The sequence below is a fragment of the Danio aesculapii genome, chromosome 16 (genome assembly GCF_903798145.1).
Source record: "Danio aesculapii chromosome 16, fDanAes4.1, whole genome shotgun sequence".
Classification (NCBI taxonomy): domain Eukaryota; kingdom Metazoa; phylum Chordata; class Actinopteri; order Cypriniformes; family Danionidae; genus Danio; species Danio aesculapii.
In genome coordinates this window covers 15297770-15315503 of record NC_079450.1, presented here as the reverse complement: position 1 = coordinate 15315503, position 17734 = coordinate 15297770, and the positions used below count along the sequence as shown (strand labels likewise).

Here is a 17734-nt window from a genome sequence, read left to right as displayed (position 1 = left end):
ACACAAGCAAAGACATTTTAGTTCAAATTGCAATTTTATTCACATATACTAGTAAAAAAAAAAAAAAAAAAAAAAAAAAAAAAAAAAAAAATATATATATATATATATATATATATATATATATATATATATATATATATATATATATATATATATATATATATATATATATATATATATATATGTGTGTGTATTGTTGTTTATTGCTCAGGTAATTTTACTTTAAGATTTTTGATTTTCCATTTTGATTTTACTTCCTTTGAGGACTGCTGGCATTTTACCAAAAGCTGGCTCACTAGTATCTGAAAATATAAATAAACATCAATAAACATCACATGCACAATATATCATTTTAGTTAATTGTATAACACAACCAGGCTCATTCTGATTACGTACCCCTATATACATTTCTGGAGCGCGTCAAACACATCCCAGGAGCAACGTTTTTTTGCAGTTTTTGATTTCGCAAATCCACCAGAGGCCGCTGTGTACGCTTTATTAGATCTCAAATTTCTCTCGTGAGTGCCATTTGCACCTGCTGTTTTCACATAAATCCACCAGAGGCCACTGTCGACTGACTGACTGACCGATCGACTCAAGCTGCATAATTCGCGATTTCCAGAAATATATATAGGCTACATTTCTGAATGAGCCTATGTTGGTATATCAATGTAAATAAGAATCATTTTGACAATGTTGTGTACACAAAACTTTTAAAATCACAAATGAGGAACTTTTCCATTTTAAGCACATTGTTGACATGTCGATCTACCCTTAAACTAAAATCATAAAAAACATTTTTGCTACTTAAATAAATATAATAATGTTCATAATTTCAGCTAGTTTCCAAGTAAACTGTTATAATTTAATTTAATTTAACTTAATCTAAAACAAACAAAACAAATACTAGAAAATTACAAAAATGTTAAAGGTCCCATGAAGTGCTTAGAATTGAGCTATTTTAATCCAATGTTTGATGTAATCTAAACTGAAGCATGAAGAGACGGTGAGACACTCAGTAACCTCCCCCTTTAAAAAAAACAGCCAATAGGATTTTGTTTTATCACAGCTCTGCCAGTGAGAGTGGCTGAGCTCAAGCGCATCAAATGTGAAGCTTCTTGAAGGGGGTGGGGCATGTCAGATACTAGAGAGTTTGATTGGTCAATATTTGACGAGAAACTGAAGTATGAGATGACGTGAATAGAATCGTTGATCCATTTAGGCAGAAATGACAAACTACAAGCTAGACATCTAGAGGAAATTTATTCCAGCGCTGCAAGAAATATGCCGGGTCCCGCAGCTCCCGTGGTCCCGCTGTACCTCAGGAACCAACCAGATTTTTTGTGGTGCGGGAATACATTTCAGAATAAAACGCAATAGCGGTCAGTAACTCTGGTGTAATTTGAACAGGAGCGTGTGGTCTAACAATATGCGTGGGCAACAGGTGAACAAAAGCTGAATATACAGCGGGAGCGGTCAGGTACAGAATAAAACCTGGTGGTAGCAGGCAGGAGGCACTTTTTTGAAGCACACTAGCTTATAGATATCATTAAAACTAGCAATACTCTTACTAACATCTAAAAAACTTTATTTTAATTTCATGGGGACCTTTAAAGTTAAAATTAAAACAGAATATAGAAATACTAAAAGCGTCTTGTATCTCAGTAAAGGGTTAAGATGATGCAATCCCTTAATTAAGACGGCATAATTATGATGTAGTAAACAAAAGTAAAACAGTTGTCACCTGTCACTTTCCACCGGTGCTGTCGGGGCTGTCGCGGGATGAACCTTTGTGGCCCTTCTTTGGCTCTGAAATCTGGGATTCACTTCTGCCCTTGCTTCCTCCGATGGCGGCCATGTTGAGTACATTTTGTCTTGTGCAGATGCATCTAGAAAGATTAATACATGTGTATTAATGTTATCTACTATTACAAAGTTGTTTTTATTATGTATCACTCACCAGGTGGTAAAGTCCTGACATTGGCATACACAGTCTCATTAGCTTCATAGATAGAGCTTTTAACCTGCTGTGCACCTAAATAACTAAAAATATGAAAACAATTATTGTTACTTTGAAATAGTTTGTAAGAAAGAAGTCATTGTTTGGATACAGTTTATGAGTTAACACTTTACTTTTAAGTGTCAAAAATATTCCATGCAATTACCATAGTATTTACATGTATAATTACATGAAACTAACCCTCAACCAAACCTACATTCCACAGTAACTGTAGCCATATATTAGTTTCATTCAGTGCTTAATTTGAGCCAGTGTCCTGACATTTTATCCGACCCGTTCGATTATGCTACCAGCACTGTATTTGAATGGATCTGAGGTTGGGGTTTGGGATTAGGTAGGTTAGTATGATATTGCAGCTTTGTATCAGACTACTCCAAGTTAAAATTTACACTGGTAGCATAATCTGATGGGTAGCATATTGCGTCATCAAACGTGCTACTACTTTTTGAATGGGAGGTAGGACAATCTGACATGGTAGGACAAATTGACAGAACACCGGATCTTGCTGGATCCTTTTCCGGGAAATGTCAGATATTTGGGAAATGTCAGATATTCGTGTTTTGCCTTCCAGCATTTAATTTAATTGATCCGGCATTAATTTTACTTTTGAATACCTGCATGTGTGTGTGTGTGTGTGAGAGAGAGAGAATGTGCATGAGTCCGAGTGAAAAACAGCGAACAAAGCTGTGTGGATTGTGGTAGTCACTTTCGACCAATCAGCTTTCTTACGTTTACGATCAATTCCATTTAACCTAACGTTAGTTCACTTCTTATGTTTACACTGGTTGGTGATTGTGTCGCAGACAGTGGCCTACCTAAATAATATTTGAATTTTCAAAATGCCAAAGAAGCATTCAAGCCTATATTATTTTTTTTAACTACGAGTAGATGAGCCCGATCAAAAGAGAACTCGAGAAGATGGAACTGCGTCCCTGGATCAGGATAGCTGGAGACAGAAGCAAAGCCATCTCAAGTCAGCCAGAATACATGACATAAAAAGTAACTGTGGGCTCTTCTTGAAGATTAGACAGAGTGAACCTGCATCCCAATTCGCATACTATCTGTCTATCCTAAATAGTATTCAAAAATAGAATTAGTATGTCCCAAATAGTAGTATGTTGAAAAGAGTATGCCAAAGGTTCCCGGATGGTTTGCTGTTTCCGTTAATAATTTGTAGTGTAGAACTATCCATACTCTACCCGCTGATATTGCCCACAATACATTGAGCGTTGGACGTGAATTCGTTTAGAACTGCAAACGCGAGTGAAAATTGTAAACAAACTACAAACATGGTGGACGCGTTAGACCGTCAAGTAGATAAGCTTTAGTAAAGATGTTTGTATGACTTAATTAATATCTAGCCAACTGGAACATGTTTTAATGGTGTTTCCCATGTTATTATTAAATCTGCAATAACAATGTGAACTTATATAAAGACGTGTTTGGACATTAACATCTGAATGCATAATTATCCAAAGACCCCAGGAGATTTCTCTGCATGAAAGACTCGTGAATGGCAGATTAACCTGCTGCTGCTTCTCTAATAAGGTAGGAAATTAAATATGAAAGAAATGTGGATGATTGACAGGGCTCATAACTAAGCAGCACAACGATCTGTTAACAAGTAAGTAGTGTGTCACAAAGCTTGCAGACTCTTCTGTTACAAGTATATACTTTTAGGGCGTAGTACAAGTATGCGAATTGGGACGCAGCATGAGTCATTTTCGATTGGCACATAACGTAAATCGTGAAGTGAACTGAAGGTCAGTGGTGTTGGTAAACTGAATAGTGATGTTTCATACGATTTATGTTTTTTAGCTATATGTTTGTTTGTTTGTTTCCTTTATCCATGGTTGGCCCATAACGTTATATTGCACAAAACCGTTCAGATATTTGATGCTCTTTTTTTTTCCATTATAATCGCTTAGAAACGTCATGTTCATTGAAAACTGAAATTGTGTGGTGGACATCAGTTAAGGTAACTTTTATTTCATGGTTTTGTTCCGGAAATAATTTATTTACAAATTAAGCACTAATGTGTCTTTAGTACATTCATTCAAAGGGTACATTCATTCATTTATTCATTTTTTGGCTTATTTATCAGCGGTTGCCAAACTGAAATGAATCGCCAACTGTTCCAGCATATAATAATAATAATTCCTTACATTTATATAGCGATTTTCTGGGCACTCAAAGCAGTTTACACATTGAGGAGGATCTCCTCATCCACCACCAGTGTGCAGCATCCACCTGGATGACGCGATGGCAGCCATTTTGCGCCATACCGCACACCACACACCAGCTGATAGGTGGAGAGGAGAAGCCAATTATGTTGAGAGTTATGAAGCCAATTATGATATGGGGAGGGTTAGGAGGCTATAATGGTCAGAGGCCAGTTGGCAGATTTGGCCAGGATGCCGGGGTTAAACCCCTACTCTTTTTCAAAGGACATTCTGGGATTTTTAATGACCACAGAGTGTCGGGACCTCAGTTTAACATCTCATCCGAAAGACGGCACTCACTGAGCAGTATAGAGTCCCCGTCACTATACTGGGGCATTAGGACCCACACAGACCACAGGTTGGGCGCCACCTGCTGGCCTCACTAACACCACTTCCAGCAACAACCTAGCTTTCTCTGTCTCCCATCCAGGTACTGACCAGGTGCAGCCCCGCTTAGCTTCAGTGGGCGACCATGTGAGAGTTGCAGAAAGCTAGCTGCCGGCTTTGTGATATGTTTTTCGCAACCCATCACTGGGAAACACCCATTCACTCATTCGCACGCAATCATACACTACGGCCAATTTCACCTATATGCATGTCTTTGGGCTGTGGGGGAAACACGGGGAGAACATGCAAACTTTTCATAGAAATGCCAACTGGCCCAGTCGGGACTCAAACTAGTGACCTTCTTCTGTGAGGCAGCAGTGCTAACCACTGAGTCACTGTGCCACCCATATTATTCATTCATTCATTTTCCTTCGGCTTAGTCCCTGTATTCATTAGTGGTCACCACAGTGGTCATCCACTTTTCCAGCTTATGTTTTACACATCGGATGCCCCATCGGAGGTGCCAGTGCTAACCACTGAGCCACTGTGCCACCCATATTAGGTACATGCAAATAATTAGTTATTGATTACTTGTAAGATCATTTTGATTTCTTGATTCCCTGAGTTCATCATGAAGCTGAAATTTAATAGACGATGATGAATGGACACTCTGGTCTTTTCTCTTTTGAAAGCAATTCACAAAAAACAGATGCCATGCAACAAAACAATAAACTTTCTAGCTGGAGCGGCAGATCTGCATCAGTAGTCTCAATTTAATATGACAAGCTAAAATAATAGATTCACCATATGAAGATACGTTCCACACAGGATGTCCATGCTATGATGTATCTTGTGATCATTTTAACTTGTCATGTTTGGTATCATTTTTAAAATGTCTCTGTCAGTGTGTGATTGGTAAAATGGTCTCAATTTCACAGTAGTCACTTGTATTGTGAGAAATCTTTTCTGTTAATCTACGTTTGGGACAATTCTGTCCACTTAAAGTGCAAAATTATCTGCTTTGTATGAACTTTTCACCCCAGGGGGTGATTAGTTTTGAGGGTAGGAGCAGACAAAGCTCATAGTGAAGCTTTTGTTATCTTGAATTTATGGTTGTTTGTTCTGAGTTGAGTCTTTAATGGACAGTTGCAAAAGAGTCATTGGGACGTTGTAGCCAGGATACCCCATTGCAGTGTGTGAGCCTCTGAGCATGGCATAAAGACTTTGTAACATACTTCTTTCTCACATTACTCTTTTATTTACCTTTGAGTAATGGAATTTTGTATATTTGTCATCTTGTTTTTAAATGTAATTGGCATGATACGATTTTACCTGACAAATAAAATGCTATATTTGATTTATTTGTAATTCTCCTGCACACTGTCGCCTCACAGCAAAGAAGGTTGAAGGTTGCTGGTTTGAGTCCCAGCTGGGCCAGTTCTGTGTGGAGTTTGCATGTTCTCCCTGTGTTGGCGTGGGTTTCCTCCAGGCGCTCTGGTTTCCACCACAGTCCAAAAAGACATGCGCTATAGGTGAATTGAATAAACTAAATTGGCCCTAGGGTATGAGTGTGCGTGTGTGTGTGTGTGTGTGTGTGTGTGTGTGTGTGTGTGTGTGTGTGTGTGTGTGTGTGTGTGTGTGCGTCTGTGCTTCTCAGTGCTGGATTGTGGCTGGAAGGGCATCTGCTATGTAAAACATATGCTGGAATAGTTGGTGGTTCATTCCACTGTGGCGACCTCTGATAAATCAGAGACTAAGCCGAAGGAAAATGAATGAATGAATGTATGGAATTCTACTGAAATCATTATGACTGGTAAATTGTGAGGACACTATTATTGACCCTTAGTGTATTACGGTCAATGTGGATCAAACTAGAGGATCACAAGTGAAGGAGCAATGAGCACTTTATTGTAAGACTTTTGATTACTGACCATTTTTGATCTGGCAAGTTGCATGATAAAAGACTGGGTGGTCTACCTTTTGTCAAAGAGCAAGCTGTAGATTGCCAAATTAAATGGTGCCAATTGCCTGCAAACGTCTGAATAAGAATCAAGCTGGTGAGCCCAAATGGTGCAGACATGTGTATTGGCCACCCATGGACTTAATCAATAACTGAAAGTTTGGTGTATCAGAAATAATCAAATATCCAAATGTATTCATTTTTGATAAATGTTACCCATTAATTAGAAACAGTCAAAATTTATTGATCACTTGAAATTGGAGTCAGGTAAAAGGGGTTTACTATTTTAAAGGGGACCTATTATGCAAAAATCACTTTCATGAGTGGTTTAAACACAGTTGTGTGGCAACAATCTGTGAATATAACCAACATCTAATGGTAAAAATTTATTAATTTAATGTTTTTATAAACTTCATAAAAACACATTGATTGACATTCTCCCTTTGTACATGTGAGGCGGAAAGCCCCACTCATTAGTGACAATCTCTCTCTCTCATTAGCATAAGAAGGTAGTCTTGTTTTTGAATCTGCTACTATGCTGACACATAGGCATTTGTAGCTCCACCCTCTTTTGAAAAGAGCACAATCTCATTTGAATTTAAAGCAACAGTCACCAAAATAACACAATTAGGATAAAAACCTAAAAGGCGCAGTTTCAAAGAGTTATAAACAGTGGTGTAAAGTAACAAATTACAAATACTCGAACTACCGTAATTGAGTAGTTTTTCTCAGAAATTGTAATTTACTAAGTAGTTTTAAAAATGTGTACTTTTACTTTCCCTTGAGTACATTTTTAGTGCTGTATCTGTACTTTTACTCCACTACTTTCCTTCAACCTGCAGTCACTACTTTATTTTTCCATGTCTATGGAGATCGGAAAAATTAGTACTGTTATTCCTGTCCAATCAAATCGCACATAGAAGATAAATCACATCATAATGAACAACTTCAAGACATTGATTTATAAGTGCAGAAAACTGTTTGGAAGCATTAAAAGTGTGCCAGATGTCCAATATCTTTACATGCATTGACCCAGAGAATGTTTAGATGCATTTCACTGATGAGAAGATGACGGATGTTTACTGTATGATGACCGAAATGGCCCTAAACACCCAGCAGGCACAGAACGTCAACATGACATCAGATTGACTTTGTAGCCCAATGTCGTGGGGACGTAGCATTTTGTTTGGAAATGAAAATCATGTTGACATCAGAACCCAACGTCAGGCAGATGTCATTGTCCAACATCCAACTTAAAATCAACCAAGTATCAACATCTAATGATGTTACAGCTTGACGTTGTGTGGGCGTTACTACTATGATGTCTATCAGATGTTGGATTTTGGTTGCCATACCTGACGAATAAATGTCAGTATTTGAGGTCAACAAGACGTTGGTTTTAGATCTTGGCTCGACATTGGATTTTGGTCACTTTTTAACACAACCTAAATCTGTAGACACTGGATATTGAATTTTGGTCACCTGACATCACAACCTAAATCTAACCTAATATTAGGGAAATGACTAAATGCACTACAGAATGTTACGTTTACACACACATCCACAAATTACATGTAAACGCATCTGCTCTGTACAGCGTAATACTCATTACTCCTGAGTATTTTTGAAAGGGCTACTTTTTACCCATACTTTGAGTAATATTCACAACAGATACTTTTACTCTACTTGTACATTTTTAGGCAAGTAATGGTACTTTTACTTGAGTATGATTTTTCAGTACTCTTTCCACCACTGGTTATAAACCATTATTTGTGTGGTATTTTAAGCTGAAACTTCACATACACACACTAGGGACATATGAGACTTATTTTACATCTTGTAAAAAGGGACTTTTTTGGGGGGGGGGGGGGGGGGGCGGGGGGGGCAGAAACTAATTACAAATAAATTGTAATAAAGTAAAAGTTTATTTAAATACTGAGTAATATTATTACATGTACTTACTACATGGTTAAGGTCATTGTTATTTGCATGTAAACACATAATTAATTGTAATTAATACAGTAAGTACATGGAACATGTAAAAAGGACACCATAAAATAAAATGTTACCCATTATTACAGTTGTCGGTCTAATAAAAATGATATGTTCTTACTTTTCCATGGCTCCTCGTTCACTTTGCCCTTTTTTGTGGAAACAAAAACACATAAATCATGTCAGAATTTGCCAGAAAGAAAGAAAAGAACTTGTTAAATGTAAAACAATCAATCAAACATACTTTTTCGTATCAAATTCCAAATGAACAGTAGAAGCCCAAGCGCCAGCACAGACGCCAGAACACCAGTCGCCACCAAAGGAGCAGAACAACTGCGCGGATCTGGTGGAAATGTTTTTTGAGCTCGAGCCAGTGAGTTCACAGCTTGACAAGTGTAGACGTCCTGCTCGGAGAACTGAACTGAGCTCATGACCATGTATTTGTGGCGTTCGGTTGTGGCTGAAACATTTTGCCCAGATGATAAGGTCCATTTTACATCTGGCACTGGATTTCCTTGGGCAATGCACTTCACCAGCATTGCGTGTGATGTGAGCTCCAAATACTGAGATAAGATGAGGATTCGTGCTGGTGCTGAAAATGACCATCACAAAAAAATTTAAAAATCTATATTAGGACAATTAGCAGTGGTTAAAAATTTAAAGCACAAACACTGCTAATAGCTAACATTCTGGCAAAGTTCCAACAATCATATATCTATAAGAAGCATAATGTATGCTATCATCATTATGCATAAAAATGGGAGAAAATAAAGTTTTACAGTCCTTTTTTACCTGTTTTAACAAGAATAAGGAATGGTTGGCGGGTAATTAAAAAAAAAAATTATAAAATCAAAAACTGAAGTGCTATTGTTTGGCCCTCCAAGTGTCTGTGAATCTACAATTAATCAACGAGGTCCACAATCACGCAAAGAGTCTTCAAGTTATTTTTGACACTGTGTTTCGGTCGTATAAATAAATTCGGTCGTCAAAAGTGGTTTCTATCAATTAAGGAACATTGCTAAACTGAAGCCTTTTCTGTCTTTTAAGGAGTTGGAAACCGTTATCAATGTTTTTATTATGTCCAGATCGGACTACTGCAACTCTTTGTATTCAGGAGTTTCGCATGCTTCAATTGTACGCCTGCAGCTAGTTCAAAATGCAGCTGATAGATTTTAACTAGGACAACAAGAAATCTAGTATCTCACCAGTTTTATTATCCCTTCACTGGCTCCCAGTTCAATTTAAGATTCAATATAAGCTATTGTTTTTAAAGGTTTGAATGGTCTGGCACCTACTTACAGTGGTGAGCTTCTTCACTGACACACTTCATTGAGGCCAATTAAGTCGGAAAACCTGTTTTAGCTAGATGTAAAAGGAGAGAGGGCTTTTTCTGTCACAGCCCCTGATCTGTGGAATGGTCTGCCTTTACATATCAGGTCATGCCCTTCCCTTGGTGCCTTTAAGTCTCATTTGAACAAAAATCAACTTCTGTCTCTCGCTTTTGATAGTAATGAATTAATTCACATTTGTTTTACATATCTTATAAATATATTATATATATATATATATATATATATATATAGAGAGAGAGAGAGAGAGAGAGAGAGAGAGAGAGAGAGAGAGAGAGAGAGAGAGAGAGAGAGAGAGAGAGAGAGATTTTGTATATATAAGTATAGATTTTGTGTGTTGGTTGTTTTTTAAAGCACTTTGGTCAACATCTGTTGTTTTTAAGTGTGCTTTCTAAATAAAGGAATAATATATATATTTACAAATGATTCAGTAACATTTGCAAAATAATGTTACAAAAATTTGCATTTTTTCTCGTTGACCTAAACAATATGTTTTGTTTCTCAGCTAACAAAATATGTTCCAAGAATATTCACTAAAGGTTCTAATAATAAAAAGATTAGATTTTTGATTGAAAAGATTAAAATTTGATGTACTGGATTCACTAGAAATGTGTTTGAGTAAATTAATTAATATTTGTTTTATTGTAACATTTCTTCCAATTAATTTTTTTTTTTTCATTTAATATGTTGTGACTGGGTTATTCCACCAAATATTGCTTTCCTAATGCTTCTGAAGTCAAAACATTGGTATTAAGTTAAAAATGAACTTAACAAATGACTGAAACTTTGACTTTTTTAGACCCTTTGTCACTTTTTCTTGCTAAATAACAATGTTCATTCATTCATTTTCTTCTCGGCCTAGTCCCTTTATTAATCCGGGGTGGCCACAGCGGAATGAACCACCAACTTATCCAGCATATGTTTTACACAACGGATGCCCTTCCAGCTGCAACCCATCACTGGGAATCATCCATACACACTCATGCACACACATACACTACGGAAATTTAGCTTAAGCAATTCACCTATAGCACAACTTTGGACTGTGGGGGAAAACCGGAGCACCCAGAGGAAACCCACGCGAACACAGGGAGAACATGCAAACTCCACACAGAAATGCCAACTGACCCAGCCGAGGCTCGAACCAGCGACCTTCTTGCTGTGAGGCGACAGCGCTACCCACTGTGTCGCCCTAAATGACAATATTTCAATTTTAATTTTAAAGTGTCATCTGTAGCCTAGTTTGGCTACTAGAATAAAAACATTCTAGAATAAAATATTTGGTAGCCTAGAATAACAATTATGTTTTACACATTACTATATATTGTTAATACAGAGAAAATGGAATTTACAAAGAGGATTTTTCCCATAGTCGTATGCATTGTTTTGCAACAACTAAATATGTTCTAAGAATGTTTTTGTAATGTTCTCAATATGTTAATTAAAGCTTTTAAACGTTAATTGTATCAGATTAGTTCAGAGCATGTTTAAAAGTATCACTTTAATGTATGCAAATTAATGACAAAACTAAATGTTCCCTTAACCAATCAAAACTATTAGTAAAAATATAAAAATCAAAAACAACATAACATTAATTTAATAAATGAATGGTGCTACATTTAGGCAAAACATTTTGATTTGTCTTGAATACTTTGTGTTTCCTAATTTGTAGACAAATTTTATTGTGAAAATCATCATACTAATATAAATTTCCATTAGTTACATTAGTTAATGTTAAGACAAAAAAAAAAAAAACTTTTAAAGCATTTATTCTTTTTAGCAGTGTTTCCCAACCCTGTTCCTGGAGGCACACCAACAGTACTTTGTCTCCCTAATGTCTGCAGTCTCTCCTAATGTTCTGATAATTTGATTCAGATGTATTTGAATAGGAAGAGATTGAAAATGTGTTCTGTTGGTGTGTCTTTACGAACAGGGTTGGAAAACACAGATTTTTAGTTAACATTAAATTCAACATTACCAAGTATGACTTGATTTTAACTAATGTATTCGTAAATATTATAATAAATTTTAATAGAAATGATAATATGAACAAACAATAAACAACTAAACTTTAACAAAGATTTATAATACTGTAACAAATGTATTGCTCATTAATAATGCATTAACTAATGGATTTTATACTGTAAAGCGTCAACGCTCAACTAAAATCTGCATGTTTGAACTTATTTTGTAACTAATTCAATAAATATCTTGAATATGGTTTAATAAATCAAATCCTGTAAACACTATTTATCTGTGTGATTTTAAAAATGCTGTGAACATTAAATCTCACCGTGGACGATAAGCTCTGTGGCGCGCTGAGCTTTTTCATAATCCAGTATCAACCTACAGGCATACTTTGCACCATCGGACAACTGTAAATTAGAGATAGCCAAAGAAAGGTCTCTTTTCCTGGGGTTACCGTGAAGCCAGAATCTCTTTGATGGTCTTTGAGTGCAGTTACCGTCTTGACTGTTGGTCTTGTTGGACAGACTGCACTGAAAAACAGGCTCTTTTTTGTTTTCCTGCATCCACATGACACTGATGATGCCGGTGTAGGTGTCTTGTTTAGGGTGTGTGAAGGAGCAGGGAAGAATCACATTCTGTCCCAGTGAGCCGTTAACTTGAGGCTGACTGTTTATGCTCCATTTTGAACATGTTAGACCTGCGGATGAGAACAAAATAATATACAATATGTTATTATACAGCTGTTTAAATGTTTGGTCGATCTGTAAAACAATTTAAATCCATAATTTGTAAATTTTTTGTGGTCAGGTTGTATGTCTAAATTGACAAAAGATACACATGCAAAGCGTTGTGGTTTATTGAATTGTAAATTATCTTGTTGCTGAAATACACTAAATAAATACTTGGTAAATTAAATAATTAATGAATGATTTAAATAAATTGTGATTTTGATAGTGCAGATTAAGCTGCAGTCTTGCTTTTAAAATGTAGCAAAATGTGTATATTACCTTTGAGGCAACAAAGAAATGTAAGAAAACCTAACACTAAGTCTTGCATCTTCAGACTTCAGATCTTCTGTCCTGGGATCTCACTATGAAACTCTTTAAAATAAAGCAAAAGGTATGGTGACAAAATATGATGGTGAGTAATGACTAACATGAGGAACTGTCTTCTTACGTTTCCAAAATAGCCCTTTTTAGTGAACTGATCAGTGCAGGTAGTTTCCTCTGACAGGTTCTGCTATAATAATGAAATTCCTCAAAACGAATCCTGTTCGCACGATGACATCTTTACCAGCATTACTGTCATTCTGTTATGTATCTTTAACCGTTATTTACACTTTTAAATTCTCAAACTAAAGAATAATATAAGTAAAATGTAAAGCTTCATTGTACTGTGTGACAGACAGACAGACAGGCGGATGGATGGATGGATGGATGGACAGAGACAGACGGATGGAAAGAGACTGACAGACAGACAGACAGACAGACAGACAGACAAATGGAATAGACAGACAAAAAATAGACAGAGACAGACATATGATATGGAAAAACAGATATATGGGTAGACAGACAGACAGACAGACAGACAGACAGACAGACAGACAGACAGACAGGCAGGCAGATGGATGGATGGATGGATGAACAGATAGACAGACAGATGGATGGAAAGAGACAGAAAGACAGACAGACAGACAGGCACGCGGATGGATGGATGGATGGATGGATGGATGGATGAACAGATAGACAGACAGATGAATGGTAAGAGACTGACAGACAGACAAACAGACAGATGGAATAGACAGACAAAAAATAGACAGACATGGAAAGACAGACAGACTGATAGACTTACAGAGAGAGAGAGAGAGAGAGAGAGAGAGAGAGAGAGAGAGAGAGAGAGAGAGAGAGAGAGAGAGAGAGAGAGAGAAAGAGAGACAAACAGACAGACAGACAGACAGACAGACAGACAGACAGACAGACAGACGGAATAGACATGGTAAGAGAGACAGACAGAGAGACAGCCAGGCAAGCAGACAGACAGACAGACAGACAGACAGACAGACAGACAGACAGACAGATCGAAAGATAAATGGTCAGACAGACAAATGGATGAATGGAAAGAGACTGAAAGACAGACAGAAAGATTAGACAGATGAAAAATAGACATGGAAAGACAGACAGACAGGCAGGCAAGCAAACAGACAGACAGACTGACAGACTTGTAGACAGACTAATAGATAAATGTACAGGCAGACAGATGGATGGAAAGAGACTGACAAACAGATGAAATAGACAGACAGATATATGGACAGACAGATAGAAAGATATATGTACAGGCAGAAATATGGATGGAAAGAGACTGATAGAGAGACAGATAGAATAGACAGATGAGAAATAGACAGAGACATGAAAAGACAGGCAGACAGGCAGAAAGACAGAAAGATAGATAGACTGACAGACAGACAGAATACACAAATGAAAAAACAGACGGAGAGACGGACAGATACATTCATACATACATATACAGTACTCATAGCCTACATATTTGTAATGTCTGTCTAATTATAACTGAAGTCAGCAGTGTGTGATTGTGAGTCAGAAATAGGAACATGTTGCACGAAGTGTTTTCCCCCTCATTTCATACAGTAACAGAAATTCAGATCATCTGCAATGAACCTGCATCACTTCAGTAAAACTCTGGGTCTGCTGGTGGTCCTTCACTCTGCAGGTGAGAACATTCACAGCAGACTGTATATACAAAAGTTTAATAAAACCTGCTATTTTCATTTGAACTTTTGAAGATTTCTAAACTTATTTTTAGCTGTGGCCAAGGATGATGACGGCTGGTTAATGAAGGCTCCCGCTGAGGTGAGGGGTATCGAGGGTTACCCGGTGGTGCTGCCCTGCTCCTTCACCCACCCGCACCACACTCATCCCTCATCCATGCATGTGTCCTGGACTCTGGGTCACGGACGGGCCGCCACGCTGCTGTTCCGCTGCTCGAGCCTCAACAACAGCCAGCTGTGCCAGTCAAAACCCAACCAGGACCAGCGCTACCGCCTGGAGGGCAACCACCGAAACCACGACATCTCACTGCGGGTCAACAGCCTGACCCTGAAGGACAGCGGCCGCTATTACTGCCGTGTGGAGCTGCCGGGGCACCAGCATACAAGCTTCGAGAACACACTGGGAACCCGTCTACGAGTGGAGGGTAAAACAAAAAACCTTTCCATTCTCATGCTTATCGTGTTTTACGAGGAATTCATGTTGCGCGGTGATGATATAATGACGACTGTAAGTTTGCTTCCCAAATTAACTTTTGTTGTTCTTGGAACAAAGTTTAAGTATATAACATCAAAGGTTTAAGTTGATACCATCAATTTTAACACCAAACTAAAACCGGCTGTTAAAAGACGAGCGATTGAAGACTCTCCTGCTGAGGGGATGACATATTTTTGTAGTTTCCCTCATTAAAATGACAAAATTGACTTTATTGAAAAAGTTTTTTTTTTTTTTTTTTTACTTATAATGTTCGTTCATCAAGATGAAATTGTAAATAAACACTTTTTAAATAACTTTAAAAACTAAATAGGCCTACACACAAAAAATACATAGCTTCAACTATTTATTAGTTAGTAAGTTCTTAAACAGATTTGTTGTTCACTCAGTCTACTACTTCAAAACATAATTTTTCTAAATATGTCCCCCTCACTTTTAGAGACAGAGGATTTAGAAACAACTTTTGGATTTCATACAGCAGCCCAACAACGCCCCTGCGGTTAGGCTATGGGTTATATTTGTGTTTATTACTCCAATCATCATTAGCCATTCTGTATGTTTACTGGATTTGAAAATAACCCTTCATTTATCATTTTCAAGTAGCCTTTATTGTGCAGACTCAATCTCAACCACAGCCAAGGAATAGCACTAGACTCAGAATAGCATTAACGGAATAGGAATAACCCTAACTCAGATATAGTTGCACTTCCAACATTTGATATAGCACTTTTACAGTGTCAGCTACCAAAATTAAAAAGCCAAAATCAATTACGCCAACAAGGTTTACATTTTAGGCATGATGTTTAAAATATTACCCTAATCAACATGAAATAGAAATGGCCCCTAAAAATAAAGAAGCTGTAATTCAGTGAGTTTCATTTCTCCTTTCAGATTCATTTCAGTTTACGGGTTTTAACACAGTTTAAATTCCAACAATAAACTGAAAAACCGGGGTCTAAAAATAACATTTGGCAATGCTAAATTTGAGTAAAAATCAACACTGGAGAGTATTTGGAACGCACCAGTAGCTTCTTTAGGAATTCTAACAATATCCAAGAAAGCTATAAAATTTGTGTTGTGATTATCAGATCACTTTAATTATGAACTGGCTTCCAGTTTCCAACATCCTTCAAAAAATATTTTGTGGAGACCAGTGAAAAGTGTGTAAATATTCACAATATATATATATATATATATATATATATATATATATATACATATATATATATATATATATATATATATATATATATGTATATACATATATATATATTTGGTTGATCTATCCCTTTAAAGTCAGTGTGAACATGGAAGTTACTCAGATATTTCATTATGTCGATGTACTTCCAACTGAAATTGAATATTGAGTATCTTTTTATGCATCATTCCCTAGTTTGTAAAGGTTTGTAAAGAAATGCAGGGTTCCTCACAATTCCTCCATGTAATTCCAACACAAATTGATCAAGTTAACTTAATCGTTTTCACAAACTTAAGTGGATTGAACATAAAACAATTAAGTTGTCCCTAAAAAAAACCTTAAGACTTGTGTTTGTTCAACTAATATTAAATAAGTAGTTTGAATAAACAGCAAGAGTAATTTTTGGAGTGTAAGAGGGGCGTGGTTAACAATATTGTGGCTAAAGCTGTCAAACTGTCGTCAACAGAGAAAAACCAACACTTCAAGTGCTGAAGCAAATGGTCTTTTTTTGATTGAAGATTACCAAAACCATTACTTTACATTCCCATTACTTACAAGATTACTTTTTTTGTGTGTGGATTAAATTGCACTAATTAATTGTTCACATAATAACATTAAATGCTAGCAAAACATTGTAAATTCTAATTTTACCAAACAAACAAGCCCCTGGAGTACATTCTGAATCAATATTTTATGTTGCTCATTTACCAGCTGCACCACGAATCCTGAGTTTGTCATCCGAGGGGAGCGAATCATCTGGCTTTAAAGCCGTGTGTGAGGTTCAGGGTTCCCCCCTTCCTGATGTTCAATGGATTGCACCAAATGGAGTTCTGGATGGAGACGCTGCATTCCCACTTTCTCAAGAGACTGCTGGACAATACCGTGCTTCAAGCCAACTGCTGGATGTTCAGCCTGGAGGACAGTACATCTGTGCGGCTTCAAACTCTCTGGGGAAAGATCAAGCCACGCTCTACCTTCTGTCCCCGAGCCCTGGGAAGTTAAGCGCAAAGAGCTCTTTATCTGTCGTGGTGCTGCTTCTGGCTCTGGCACTCGCTACCAAACTGATTTTGGCTCTGGGTGTGGGAGTTTGGCTGCTCAAGAAGACGTTTAGTGGAGCGGAGCACTGAAAAGACAAAACACTGGTCTTCAAAACTGTTTCTCAAGGTTTGTGTCTTGTTAATATGCATTGCCTAAAAATAAAACTTTCTCTTTTGAGATGAGATATGATTCTGACTCTGTCTGACCTGACAGGATAATATAATCCCTTACTGTATGAACTTAAAATGGCTAATTAATAAAATATTCATATTCATCTGCTTGTGCATTCATGTGTTAAATCAGTGGCTAATAATAATGCTGCTAATGAATGACATTTAAAAATAAATACGGGGTTGGAAAATGAATTGGGTTTATTATGTTA

At 37.0% G+C, this 17734-nt stretch overlaps 2 protein-coding genes across 3 annotated transcripts; one reads left to right on the top strand and one right to left on the bottom strand.

Moving 5' to 3' along the window:
- Window positions 1–204: 204 nt before the first annotated feature.
- On the bottom strand, window positions 205–12931 carry siglec15l (sialic acid binding Ig-like lectin 15, like). 2 transcript variants are annotated; one of them, XM_056476131.1, is made up of 7 exons: window positions 12846–12931; window positions 12164–12535; window positions 8766–9113; window positions 8643–8670; window positions 1961–2043; window positions 1745–1889; window positions 205–302 (listed from the first exon to the last, which is right to left on the bottom strand). In XM_056476131.1, the coding sequence occupies exons 1-7, from the start codon at window positions 12892–12894 to the stop codon at window positions 296–298; spliced, it is 1032 nt and encodes a 343-aa protein (XP_056332106.1). In that variant the 5' UTR covers window positions 12895–12931; the 3' UTR covers window positions 205–295. The 2 variants fall into 2 exon arrangements, with proteins under 2 accessions (XP_056332106.1, XP_056332108.1); XM_056476133.1 differs by lacking the exon at window positions 205–302 and having other exon boundaries at window positions 1725–1889.
- Window positions 12932–14494: 1563 nt separating this feature from the next.
- Window positions 14495–17586, top strand: si:dkey-11p23.7 (V-set and Ig domain-containing protein). Its single transcript, XM_056475998.1, has 3 exons — window positions 14495–14565; window positions 14659–15048; window positions 17026–17586. The coding sequence occupies exons 1-3, from the start codon at window positions 14508–14510 to the stop codon at window positions 17439–17441; spliced, it is 864 nt and encodes a 287-aa protein (XP_056331973.1). The 5' UTR covers window positions 14495–14507; the 3' UTR covers window positions 17442–17586.
- Window positions 17587–17734: the final 148 nt, after the last annotated feature.